The sequence below is a fragment of the Anguilla rostrata genome, chromosome 5 (genome assembly GCF_018555375.3).
Source record: "Anguilla rostrata isolate EN2019 chromosome 5, ASM1855537v3, whole genome shotgun sequence".
Classification (NCBI taxonomy): Eukaryota; Metazoa; Chordata; class Actinopteri; order Anguilliformes; family Anguillidae; genus Anguilla; species Anguilla rostrata.
In genome coordinates, this window is record NC_057937.1 from 56,131,455 (window position 1) to 56,143,843 (window position 12,389).

The 12,389-nt window shown below is 48.9% G+C and overlaps 1 protein-coding gene across 2 annotated transcripts in view; it reads left to right on the forward strand.

Moving 5' to 3' along the window:
* Positions 1-2,424: 2,424 nt before the first annotated feature.
* Positions 2,425-12,389, forward strand: part of LOC135255747 (ubiquitin carboxyl-terminal hydrolase 10-like) — a 33,703-nt gene continuing 23,738 nt past the window's right edge. For both annotated transcript variants that reach the window (XM_064337304.1, XM_064337305.1), the window contains exons 1-3: positions 2,425-2,739; positions 11,664-11,732; positions 12,168-12,213. In XM_064337304.1, coding sequence (XP_064193374.1) covers positions 2,719-2,739; positions 11,664-11,732; positions 12,168-12,213 — 136 coding nt within the window. In that variant the 5' untranslated portion in view covers positions 2,425-2,718. The remainder of the gene's footprint in view (positions 2,740-11,663; positions 11,733-12,167; positions 12,214-12,389) is intronic.

Here is a 12,389-nt window from a genome sequence, read left to right on the forward strand (position 1 = left end):
AGAGGAGGATTATTTTATGGTCGTCTAGTGCAGCTGTAAATAGCACACGCCATAATGAAATCACCACGAAATGGGATGCCTGCATTTTCAGACTTAGCACAGGCGGACCGTAGCCGGAGCCGCAATGCCAAGGCCAAGAAGCGCCACCGCCCACCCCAGTGACCATAGACTGTAGCCCCTACTGTAGCATAGTCCTCCGAAGTAATCCGGAAGTGACGCAAGCTGTACCTCATTGGTCCAGAACAAATATTGGCCCTGTGCCCAAATGATGCAATAAATCATAAAATAGACCCATGGACAGTCATAAGACGAATAAAACACACCTATTATGACTATTTGTTCTTGTGAGAAAAAATTAGTGGCTTTGTATTTTTATTGCATTTGTACCGTAGACTTACATGGAAACCGGATATGAAAACACCTATACTGGAGCCATCCGTAGTGGCGCTAGTGAGCAACCAGGAACTACAACACCAGGAAATGAGCTTCAAAAACGAAGTCTGGTTTTGGCCGCTTGTGACCAACCCGGTTCCTGGCGATCTACCATCCTGTAGGCTTTCATTTCAACCATAATTTGGCACCACTGACTCCACAAATTAGCTGCTCAATGAGCGCTCTAGCTGTTGGAATGAAAACCTACAGGATGGTGGTTCTCCGGGGACAGGGTTGGTTACCGGTGAACTAATGCGATAATATATTTCAAAATATTTTAAAATATTTTACATTTCTGTAATGGTTTGCTTTGTGAGATAAAATCAAATGTAGTTTCTTATACTTCCTCTATTCGTCTGTGTTTTACGCCAGGCATTGTTTGGGGACACAACGCCCCCCCCTGAGGGCAAGGCCATTGCTAACTGCAACTTAATGATTCTGAGAGATCGCCTTCATTCTATATAGCAGAATTTCTTTCCACCTGAAACGGCTGTCTTCCAGGTTGGCATCGAACCTTTCCACAGAGCATGTTCGATCACCCAGTCGTTTCATGAGCGTGACGACGATGTTATCCATGTGTCATCGCCTTTTCACCAATCACCAGATCTGGAACATTAGTGGAAGATTCTGGAACGACGTCTGAGGAATCTGCACATGAAGGCTCTCTCTTAGCTTTCGTGTGTTCCTGAGGACAGGGGGCCTCTCGTCATCGACTGAGACCCTGGGGACAAGCCCATTTTAGAAATTCAAATGCTTTCACTGGTGTGACGAGAGGAGTGGGATGCTGTTTGCACATACTTTGAATGTGCACAAATCACATAATTCTGATAAATAACTGCACTACTACTTATAATAATAAGTAGAAGAACGATAATGATAAGATGGATCGATAAGTCAATTGTGATAATAAACAAATGAAAATAAATACATACCTGAACGTTGAGTCAAACTTACTGTATATCCTTGACTGTTGCTCAGATTTAGACTGAACAGGGTGCCACAGTTTAGAATAGGGGCGGCCAACCCAAGTCCTGGAGAGCCACAGGGTCTGTTGGTTTTTTGCTTTTACTCAGCACTTAACTGCTCTATTAAAGCAGCTGATTACACAGTTAACTCACCTGGCCTGGTTTCTTTTGCCTAAGCGGTTGTTGTATTTGTGAAAACAAAGACTAGCAGACCCTGCGGCTCCCCAAGGACCAGGGTTGGCCACCCCTGGCATAGACTAAGCCACACATTAGCTCTGTTCTCCCACTATATAAAGGAGTCTTTGTAAACTCTTTAACCCCAGGAAATATCTCTGTCATTTCAGAACAGTACAGTGCTCTTATCTCCTGGTGGTTTCAGCTTTTCACAGATCATAAGAAAGCGCTGCTCTATCTCTATTTTAATGGCGATGTGAGCACAGCCTGTACTCACAAGGCGGCTATGGAGCGCCTGTGAAAACAAGACTCAGGTGCCAGCTATCTCTCTGTTTCTCCTCTCTCCATTTCTCCACACCCTCTCCACGCCTCCAATAGTAACCAGAGTACAAACTGTTACACTTCCTCCCTCTGTCCATTCTATTCTAATAGCTTGACCAGCATGACGCCAGTCATAAGCATCATTATAACGTATGACTACGTTGTTGTTTTTTTCTCTTCATATTACACTTTGATTAAAACGTGAAGCCTTGAGCGCGTTAATAACTGTTGAGACCAGCGGTCGCTTTTTAGTAATGTAAATAATTTACTTAAATGCTTAGATAACTCATGCTGAGTTCGTCGAAGATTTACAGAAATTGTGTCCGTTAGGCCGAGCAACAAGCATGCATTTGTACATGTTAAAATCACTACAGTAATATGAACAGCTATTCCAAAGACGGCTCAGCAGACAAGTACAAGCAACGCAGCTGTCCTTTTGATTTCACACACAGACAGAACTTTCTCTCTCGCTGGGCACCAAACCTCCAAACTCGGTAAATTTGTGCGCTCTTCCCTCCCCTTTTTTCTCCGACGTAAGCGCACGCGCTCACTGGGGGAACACGCAGAAGCGCGCGCGCACAGGCCAGAAGCAAGGCGAGACAAAGATGGCGGCAGCGGTGGGGGAAGCGGCGTGATGTGCGGGAGAAGGAGAGCATTAACACCGAATTATCAACGCTGTCAGTCTAGCCCTAGAGAAAATGGAAACTATGTCACATTAGGACGTCTGTTTGTATGAAAAAATAGAATACACATCACAGCATCTCCCCGACCAAGGGAACGTTTATTTTCTTTTTGACTGGAAAAAGGAAAACTAACCGGGAGCAGCATGGCTTCAGACAGTAACCAGGTAGAGTACTGAAACTCTCATGAACTCCGCATGTTCCTGCAGGAAATGTAGTTTGAATTGCGTGTGATATTGGCATATGCTTATTGATCGTACGGCCCGTAGCTGTGCATCGCAGCCGAAGTGCTGTGCTGTCGAGAAGTTTACTGGTGTCATTGAGAGATCTGCTTAAATCGCTCCCCCATTGAAACACAAGCATGGAGCAGGCCCGTGGAGCCTGGCTCATTCATTACACGCAGAGAGCTAACTCGGAGTACCTTAAATCTAACGGACACGGGAAATTGCCATTTGTAGGAGAACATCACACCCAAAAAACGCATCAACAGGTGTCATTTCTCCTTCTGTGAGAGTTTTGTGTGCATTTGGTTTATGCTGTTTGTCCGGCCCACCTGCCCCTGCTGCGACAGGCCTGGTTAGCTAATATAAACGCCTGCTGATTTTCAATTCTTGGAGTTAGCCTAGCGAGCTAACGGGGGGGGGAAAGAGGAAACACGAAAGTAAGAAGTTGTTTCAGAGTGTTGTGTTGGAAATTGAAGGGGCACAGTTAATTGTGCCCGACGTGGAAGCTTGGTTGAAACCTTTATTTCAATTCATTAAAAGTGGGGAATCTGTGCAGTTGCAAGAAGTGAAGTGGTTTCCTATCCCATGCAATAGGCCTGTTGCTTGGGGGGCGGTCTTGTTTTCTAGATCGAGACTCATTCAAAGGGAAAGGATTTAAAGCGCAGGCCCCAACTCTTCGGTCATTTTTGTAGATAAAATAAGACTGCTATTGATGGTTTTGCTACTGCCAGCAGTGCGTATCTCAAGGCAATAGAAAACTGTTAACTAACGCATGAAAGCTGCGCGTGCTTTGCCCTGATTCTTGTGTTGCAATGTAACATAACGTTACAACACGGATTACTTAACTGTCTTGAAATGTGTCGTATCCGTCATCTGTCATTGTAGACAACGGGCAATTTGATCGCTTGCAGGAATTAAAATGAAGCCACTGAGTTTATTTGGCCATCAAACGTTAGCAAGCAGTGAAACGCGTGGCGAGCTGGCAGATTAGCAAAATAGCCAACTTTACGTGCGTTTCGGAGAGGAAAAAGAGCCGGAGTTTTAAAAAAACATTTGCCAGCGAGCAGCTAGCTTTTAAAAACATTACTAGTTTACATAGACGTTATATTCCTCGCCCAGCTTAAGTGGGTTCTGTTGGCCAGCTCCAGTTCCAGCACCTAACGGGCAGGCTACCATTACGCGAGATAGCGCTAGCAAGCGTTGCATGTGGAGATTGACAACTCGCATTAGCCACTTGACTTTACAACTGGTCGTTGTTTTCCAGAGCACCTCAGAGTTTGCAGTTGCCTTGGCTAACCTCATCTCTCACAGTTTCGTGTTTTTATTAATTTGTACGGCGTTGTATTCATCCATGTCTTGTGACTCTTGTGTAATCGGGACATGGCAGACGTTAGCAGGCTAGCGCTAGCTACATTTCAGCTGAATCATGACCAGGGTGCCCATCCCCCTTCGAAGTTCCAGCATGCGAACCGCGGCGATTAAAACTGGTGTCATTTCACTCCAGACCGCTGAAATCAGCGAGTCAAAACTGTGGACTGCAATTTACTCTCGCGAATCTAAGTAAATTCTTTTAGTTTGGGTGTTTTCACGGACCCACGGTATCCCGTTGAAACGAATCGACTTTATGGTGAAGGAATGCAGAGTTGTAGACGCATGTCTAATTATAATTATTTCTCCGTTCATGTTAATAATTTACCGCATTGTGTAACTCGTAAACTGGTGTGTCCTACTGAGTATAGAACATGAACTCGGGGCTTAAACTGACACTGAACGTAGTCGCGTTTTATTTATTTATTTATTTATTTATTTATTTATTTATTTTGGTGGTTGGGGGGGGGGGTGGTGGTGTGCTGGTGCTGGTTTTGGTGGTGGTCGTGACGGTGGTGGTGGTGTGTGATTTGTGATAGTATTTTGAGCCCGTCTCCTTAAGCAGCTTTATTTTGACCACAAATACTTTCGGGAAATGTGATCTCTTATTATGATTTTTATTCTATATGTACATTGTTTTGTTAGTCTGCGCACGAAACTTTTAATCTCATTTTTCTTTTGTAAATTGCATCATTTGCGACATGGATGAAAGAAACCTTGTGCAATATTGAGAGACTGAGATGAAATTTGAGGCGGTAACACATAGCCCTCCACTGTGGACTGGAGATAGCGGAATTATTTTTTGCCGCGCAAGCTTAGGTGGAGTTTGACACGGCTCAGTTTGAGCCAGACACATAGTCTCCTCTGAATTATCTGTCCTCTTGTCTAGGCACCATGCTGTCCCAGTGGACCTGGCTAATGCTTAAGCCACCATCTGAAATGCAGTACGCTTAAACCCTGTACGTCAAACATAGATTGAAATTAGTCTCTTTTTTTATTGTTGTGTTTAAATGTTCAAATTGCCTTGCAATGAGAGTTATCTTACCTTGGAAACCTGTTGCAATTCTCAAACTGATTTAAAAAAAAAAAAAAAGTCTGCATGCAACCTCTGTTCTGACATACGAGTTTGTGCAACTGACGTATAGTTGCGGCTTTGCATTGCCCAGGAACACCTCCTCTTTGGTGTGGCTGCGCGTTCTTTAGCGGCGCGATAGCTGGGAGCTGCGGGCTTTATTTGATAGTAAAATGAAACTGAAGCGGCACACAATGAGTTGCTTGTCTCTAAATATCAGTTTTAGCCAAAAAAGAAAGAAAGAAAAAAAAAGAAAAGAAACTTGCAGTGCCAACCCTTGACAGCTTCAGGTGTAAGGGTAGGGACCAGTGCACAGTTGATTCATGTGCTTTTTTTGAGAGGCAGGAATCGGTTATGAAACATTTTGTCCAGATTAGTGTCAGTTTTTCTTCTCTCTTATTTTGGGGGGTGTGTGCATGGGGGGCTTATGCAAAATACAGCACAAAATGTTTCTGTTCTGCAGTGACCTTCTGTACAGGATGGCAGCTGAAACCTCTTGTCTGTCAGGGTATGGCTGTAGTTCTGTAGTTCCGTCTGACCACCACACACACACACACACCCCCCCCCAACACATAAATTATTATTATTATTTTTAATAAAGCACTTTCCTCTAATGGAAACAAACGGATGGGTATTTCCTGAGGCCTGCTTGCTTGGCTGGTAGGGGATTTCTCTCTGGAATGTCAGACCTCTGATTCATCGCCGTGGAAATGGCGCACGCTTTCCCAGTGACTTGCTGTCCCTGCTGATTCATGTGTGCCCTCTGCTCTCCCCCCTAAAATGGCATTTGGGCTTAATTTAACTGACATTTCTCAGGTCAGATTCTTTTTCTGCTGGGTTTTTTGTCTCCATTGAAACTCGGATGCACTTATCGGGCATCATTTAACGCAGGATTTCAGTCAAACCTCCAAACTTGCATATGCCACTCCAGACCGGTTTCAGCGTAGGCTTCTTGGCTCCACTGCAGGCTCACATTTACATGTTATCCGCCGTGTCCCAATGGCTCGGCGTCTTTAGTTGCAAATCGTTGTGCGAGTTCCCTGCCTGAGGGGCAAACGGCTGTGTCCCACCCAAGGTTTGGAACCTGCAAACCCTCTAATCGCACGTGAAGTTCCCGAACCGCACCACGCTTACCACGCTGCCGCCTCTTTGAGTGGGTGGAAAAGCAGTCTGCTCTGCCAACGACAGTAATTCCACACTGCGCTTTCTGGTCATTCAGATACATGCCATGGATCAGATGAGCTTTGTCCACCTGCCTGAATGCGTGGTTTGTCTATCCAAGCATGCACGAATGAATGTGTACTACACCCTTCATTTTGTGAGTGTATTGCAGCCACAGCAAGGGCTCGTGGCAGAGATGACGGAACGTAATTTGCCGCAGGGTTTGTTTGTGGTTGCATTGCATCAACCTGTGTGAATGGGGGCGGCGGCGGCGGCGGCGGCAGCGGCAGCAGCAGCGATGTCATCTAAATTCTTCATTCGGTGATGTCACTGTATAAGCACCTTTCCAATTTTGGAAGTGGAGGAAAGTGAGTTTGGGTGGCAGGGCCCAGTCCCCCCCCCCCCCCGCACCACCTACCCCCTACCCTGGATTTGGAGCGTCGGGACTCAGGAAGCGATGTAAGCGCAGCGAGGGCCCTGGCGAGATTCAGGCGTATAGCGGGTCACAGGCCCGCGTGTTCAGGGCAGGACATGGTGTTTGTGTGCCCTTTGAGCTGCGGGCGGGCTGCTCCCCTCTGTGGTCTCGCTTGTCATTTTGGATGCTCCGTCCCTGCAGTACTTATGTTCATGTGGCAGGTATTATTTCCAGGGACTCTCGGACAAGTCAGTCTGACATCCCCCAGTTTATAACCCAGACATCGCTTACCTCGAGTATGCGCGCGCTAGCGAGGGACGTCTGCAGCGGTTTAGGAGCGAGCGCCTAGCGTCTTAGCGAGATCCTGGCGCACAGCCTCCTGACACAGGCCAGTGAAATGGACCTGCTACGCAAGGCTACTTGACACAATGCTCAGTGTATAATGGCAACAAAGTACTGTGTAATTGCATTAAAAATGCCATAAGTGGAGTTAATAACGAAAGAAGAGAGAAATGTAATTGTAGCTGCTGTTGGGAGAGTTGGGTTTCAGCCCTTTGAGGAAAAGGATTGCTTTGAGTTATGAGTTTAGGAACTAGCTGAACAGGGGAGGGAGTGTGGGGGGCGGTGGAAGGCTTTATGTGCTTGGCCTGTGCTGTTATTTAATGCGTCTCAACGTGTCAATTTTTAAAAAAAACGTGTTTTGTGTGGGGAGAAAAAAAACGAAATTTCCCATTTAATACTCACGTTTCTCTCTTCGTCCAAGTGTTTCCCAAATATCAACCCTGGGAAGAAAGAGTATATACAGCTCCTCTGTACATTTCCAAGTATGATACTGGGTTCAGAAGCATTCCTACTTGCAAGTGTCCAGGCCTGTGTGACGGTTGGTCTTCCCCTTACCAGGGTGACGTTATGTTAAGGGAGGGCTTTATGTAACGTGGGCTAATGTTGTGTGTGTGGAAGGGTGATGTGGGCGCTGCTTACCGCTGTAGTGCTGTGGGCACGGCGGGTACAGCGGGTACAGCGGGAACGCAGGGAGAGGGCCGACGGGACGTCCTGTCGGTGGATGGGAGCCGTGCGTGACATGGCCGTCTGCGGCCGTTGAGCAGGGACAACCGTGGCCTCGCTGCTACCCCAGCCCTGTTTTGTAATTTGGAAATCCAGTGATGCAGTGGCTCCTGCCCCTGGAGTTTTTGTGCGTGCGTGTGCCCCCGTGCGTGTGCCCCCGTGCGTGTGCCCCCGTGCACGTGCCCCGTGCGTGTGCCCCCGTGCACGTGCCCCGTGCGTGTGCGCAGTTTCACTCAGGCCTGGCTGATATTGTCTTGCCTCGTTCTCCAGAGTGGTCTGCCTCTGCTTCCTCATACTTCCCCCGTCTCTAATTGGCTGCAGTTTTTGACTTCCTGTGGTGTTAACCAACTGTCCCTGGGGGGGAAACTCAGCCCCTCAGCCCAAACCGCTCTTGTTCCTTTACGGGGGTGGGGGGCTGGGGCGGGGGGGGGGCGTGCTGGTGTTATCAGACAATCCTCCGAACCTTTGCCCTCGTGGCGTCACACCCGCGACCCCGCCCAGGACCCCGCCCTGTGCTTTTTCGACTCTGTCACGTCTGTGTGGCGAAGGCCAGCGCAGCGGAGTCATCCAGAGCGCAGTGGAGTAATGCGCTGGGCTAATTTGCACTAATCCCCACCTTGGGCCGGACAGCCAGGGGGAGCTTAGCGAGGAGCGCGGAGCACGCAGGGGTGACGGCGCCCGCGGGGCGAGGGGCGCGGGGGCGGGGGTAGGCTGGTCAGAGGCGGCGACATTGGGGCCGTTTGCGGGATTGCTGTTCCCTTTCAGCACAGTGAGCCGGGTTCCCCTCTCCAAAGGCCCACGAGTGCCGGGGCTGCACTAGCCTTTCTGCTGCGCTGCCTTTCATCTGTGTGTGTGTGTGTGTGTGAGAGAGAGTCTGTGTGTGGTGTGTGTGTGGTGTGTGTGTGTGTGTGTGTGTGTGTGTGTGTGTGTGTGTGTGTGTGTGTGAGTCTGTGTGTGTGAGTCTGTGTGTGTGTGTGAGAGAGAGAGTCTGTGTGTGTGCGAGAGAGAGAGAGAGTCTGTGTGTGTGTGGGGAGGTTGTGCTGAGATGTGTAGAGAGTCTGTGTGTGTGTGTGGAGTCTGTGTGTGTGTGAGAGAGTGTGTGTGTGAGAGAGTCTGTGTGTGTGTGTGAGAGAGAGAGTCTGTGTGTGTGTGTGTGTGTGTGTGTGTGAGAGAGAGAGAGAGTCTATGTGTGTGTGTGAGAGAGAGAGTCTGTGTGTGTGTGCATGCACGTGTGTGTGTGAGAGAGATTGGTAAGGAAATTGAGAGAGAGTCTGTGTGTGTGTGTGTGTGTGTGTGTGTGAGAGTGCCTGTGAACGTGCGTGTGCATGCACGTGTGTGTGTGAGAGAGATTGGTAAGGAAATTGAGAGAGAGTCTGTGTGTGTGCATGTGTGTCTGTGTGTGTGTGTGAGTGAGAGAGTCTGTGTGTGTGTGTGTGCATGTAAGTATAATTAGATGCATAAACCCTACAGGCTTTCTAGATCGTCTTACCAGAAAGTTCCTTTTTTTAAAAAAAAGAGTTCCTTGTTTAAAGAAAAAAGAAGATTGGGGTGACATTGTCTTATTTAGCAACTTTCCTGTCACGCTAGGCAGGCAGGGTGCCAAGGTTTGGTTAAAGCAGAAATTCAGTGATTGTTACGTCAGCATTAGAATGTTCATTCGAGAACATTCTAATCGCATATTTGTGACCTCGCACCTTAGCGGGTCGAAGCCAGCACGACACAGAAGAGCGTGGTGGGCCCAGCCTGCGTGTGTGTCGGGAGCAGTAACGCGTTCAGCTACACGGCTACTGCGGCTGGGATTAGGTTAATTATAGCCAGCGGGGGAGAGCAGGTTACCGGTGTGGAGGGAGAGAGAGGTCGCATCCTGCCCGCAGTTCGGTGACCTCTGACCTGTGTTCGCCTGGACCGCACGTCGTCCGCCTTCCTGAGGAATTTCAGTGGATTTGCTGGCGTCACCTCGTAATACGGTGACCCCCCCCCCCCCCCGCACAGTTCACGGCTCATGCACCTGTAAAATAACCCCCCAGGGTCAGATGCTGTTGTGCTGCGTTCTACCATTTTCTGTCTCCCGTGCTTAAAAGGCCCTGCTTTGCATGTGAATGTTGTAGTCACATCGAACAGATCGCCCATCCCACCTTAACATTAACCGTTGCTGCGTTAATATGAGCACTGAAGGCCAGCATGCAAACCGATATTTGGCATAATCTGTCATAATTCAGGCAAACCTCAGAAACTTTGCCGACGCGAAAAGAAAATGTTTGGTAAAGTATCGTTTACGTGGTAAACAGTGTATCCAGATCGTGTAGGCTATTTGCTGCAGGGAAATCACTCGGACTTCCTGCTCGTTTGCCTAGCGCTCGCCGTTTCTCCAGAAGACTGCAGGTGTAGTCTTGTTTTACTCAAATGTCATTAGTTGTGAACACATCCGGGGTCTGTACTGCTGGAGCTGAGGTGCTGTGTGTGAGGTGACAGCCGTGGTTAATCCCTGTTTGACCCCTTCGGCTTTGAGTTGAACCCTCACAAGTCGCCGGTCCATTACACTAATGACCGCAGCTCCCTAGCGAAGGCGGCAAATCCTGTGGCCTTTGCCGGGGTGGGGGGGCGGTGGTTACGAAGAGCTGGTGACAGGATTTCCGCCAACACGGAATGTTCTCGGGAACGTTTTCTCAACGTTGTAACGTTGCCGCTGCGTGGCTGTAGCGTTGTGAGAATGTGCTGCGTCAGCAGTAATGGTGGGGTAGTGAGGCTCTGTTAACCTCGCAGTGGGAGGAGCTACAGCCCTGTGATGTCAGGCAGTCGCTGAACCGACCAGTGGTCATTGATTCAAACGTGTCACTGGCCACACGTGTTTGTGGAGCTCTTTTCTCCTCTTATTGATTTCAGCTGAGGATGAATTGAGGATAAAAACAGCATGTTTCCCACCCCACCCCCCCCCTTCCCTATTTCCTGCTGTTCACTCTGTATGGTTACATTCTTGGTCCTGTCAGAGCGCTGCTGGTTCCATTCCCAATCAATCGCAGTGCTGCCAGTTACATTTGCATCCAATCAGGGTGCTGATTACAGCTGGGCGTGGATCTCGGGATGCAGGTTCCAATCCCAGGTGGGACACAGCCATTATTCCTTTGATATTGGCAGCCAGGATTGGTTAGACAATGTCCAGCTGTGCGAGGTGTTAATGTGTAAGAAACGGGACAGAGCTGCATTTCTGGAGGGGTCATCTGTTTGTCAAATCGGCTGTGCCACGTTTATAAAAAAAAAAAGAAGAAATTTCAGTACCTGGCTTTGCATTAAATTAGGCTCCCGACATAATTCAGGAGCTGGTCTGAGTGCATCAAAGGGCACTGCCGCTGTCCCCTTTGAACCAGCGCCGCTAACATTCAAAGCGCACGTAGCCTCGAGCATGCCCTTCTGTGTGGTTTTAAATGGGGGAAAAAAGCTGAGTCATTTCAGTTGGGCGGAAGCTGGGGTCCACCAGGAAGCCATTTTGTTTTGCCACCTGAACCGCTTCATGACTCATCACTTTCAGTCATTCCACTCCCCCCAACCCCCCCCTCCCCCCACCCCCCACCCGATGGTTGTCATTTGTTTTCTCCTTGGTTGATGTCGCAATCCTGTCCAAGACTATGCGTGCCTTTGAACAGTGCTGCCAGCCCTGAGCGGGCAGTCCAGAATCCATTTACCCTTTTGGGGGCAGTGCTAAGGGAGGGCCTATTCTTCCATGTTGTCTTTTTTTTTTTTTTTTTTTAAAGAGTGAGCTCTAATGCGTTTTCTCTTCTTCCCCCCCAGTACATCTTTGGGGAGTTCAGCCCGGACGAGTTCAACCAGTTCTTCGTTACGCCCCGCTGTTCTGTAGAGGTAAGGAGAGACGTCCGCGAAAAACAGACAGCCCCCGTTTTTTACTATCCTGTTTGCATGTCAAGGCCCCTGAGTTTGTCCCCTAACCCTGCCGGTCCCGCTGGTCAGATCAGGCCCCGTGTTTTTAAAACGGGTCCCGTTCAGCCTTGAATGGCAAACAGTCTCGGGCCTCAGAGTTGATGAGTAACAGGACTGATATGAGTGTGTCTGCTCGCTCGCTGTCTTCGAAGGAGGTGTCCTCGGCCCAAAAGGCCGTACCTTTCAGCATTTGCGCAGTTTGTGTTTCTCCTTGTGTGTGTGTGGGGTTCAGCTCTTGACGTGTGACATGGAAGAGATGATTGGAAAAGGGTGGGGAGGTGGGTCACGTGCTTGCACTGAGAGTGTTGTGCGGCCATTTTGTTTTCGGTAATAATTCCATTGTTTTCCCTTCCGCAGCTCCCCCCATTCAACGACAAGGGTTCCTATGTCAGTCAGTCCTCAGGTAAGTGCTAGTCTGCGGCAGGTCTGTGGTGGGGGGCGGGGGCGGGCTTCACCCCCCCTGGGGTGGGGCATATTGGTACTGCCCTCGTGGGTCAGGTTCTGAAAGCGGCTGGGGCCTGTCCAGGACAACACCTCGCACGGAGCAGGGTTCCACTCCGAACCTGGGTGGACTTGGTC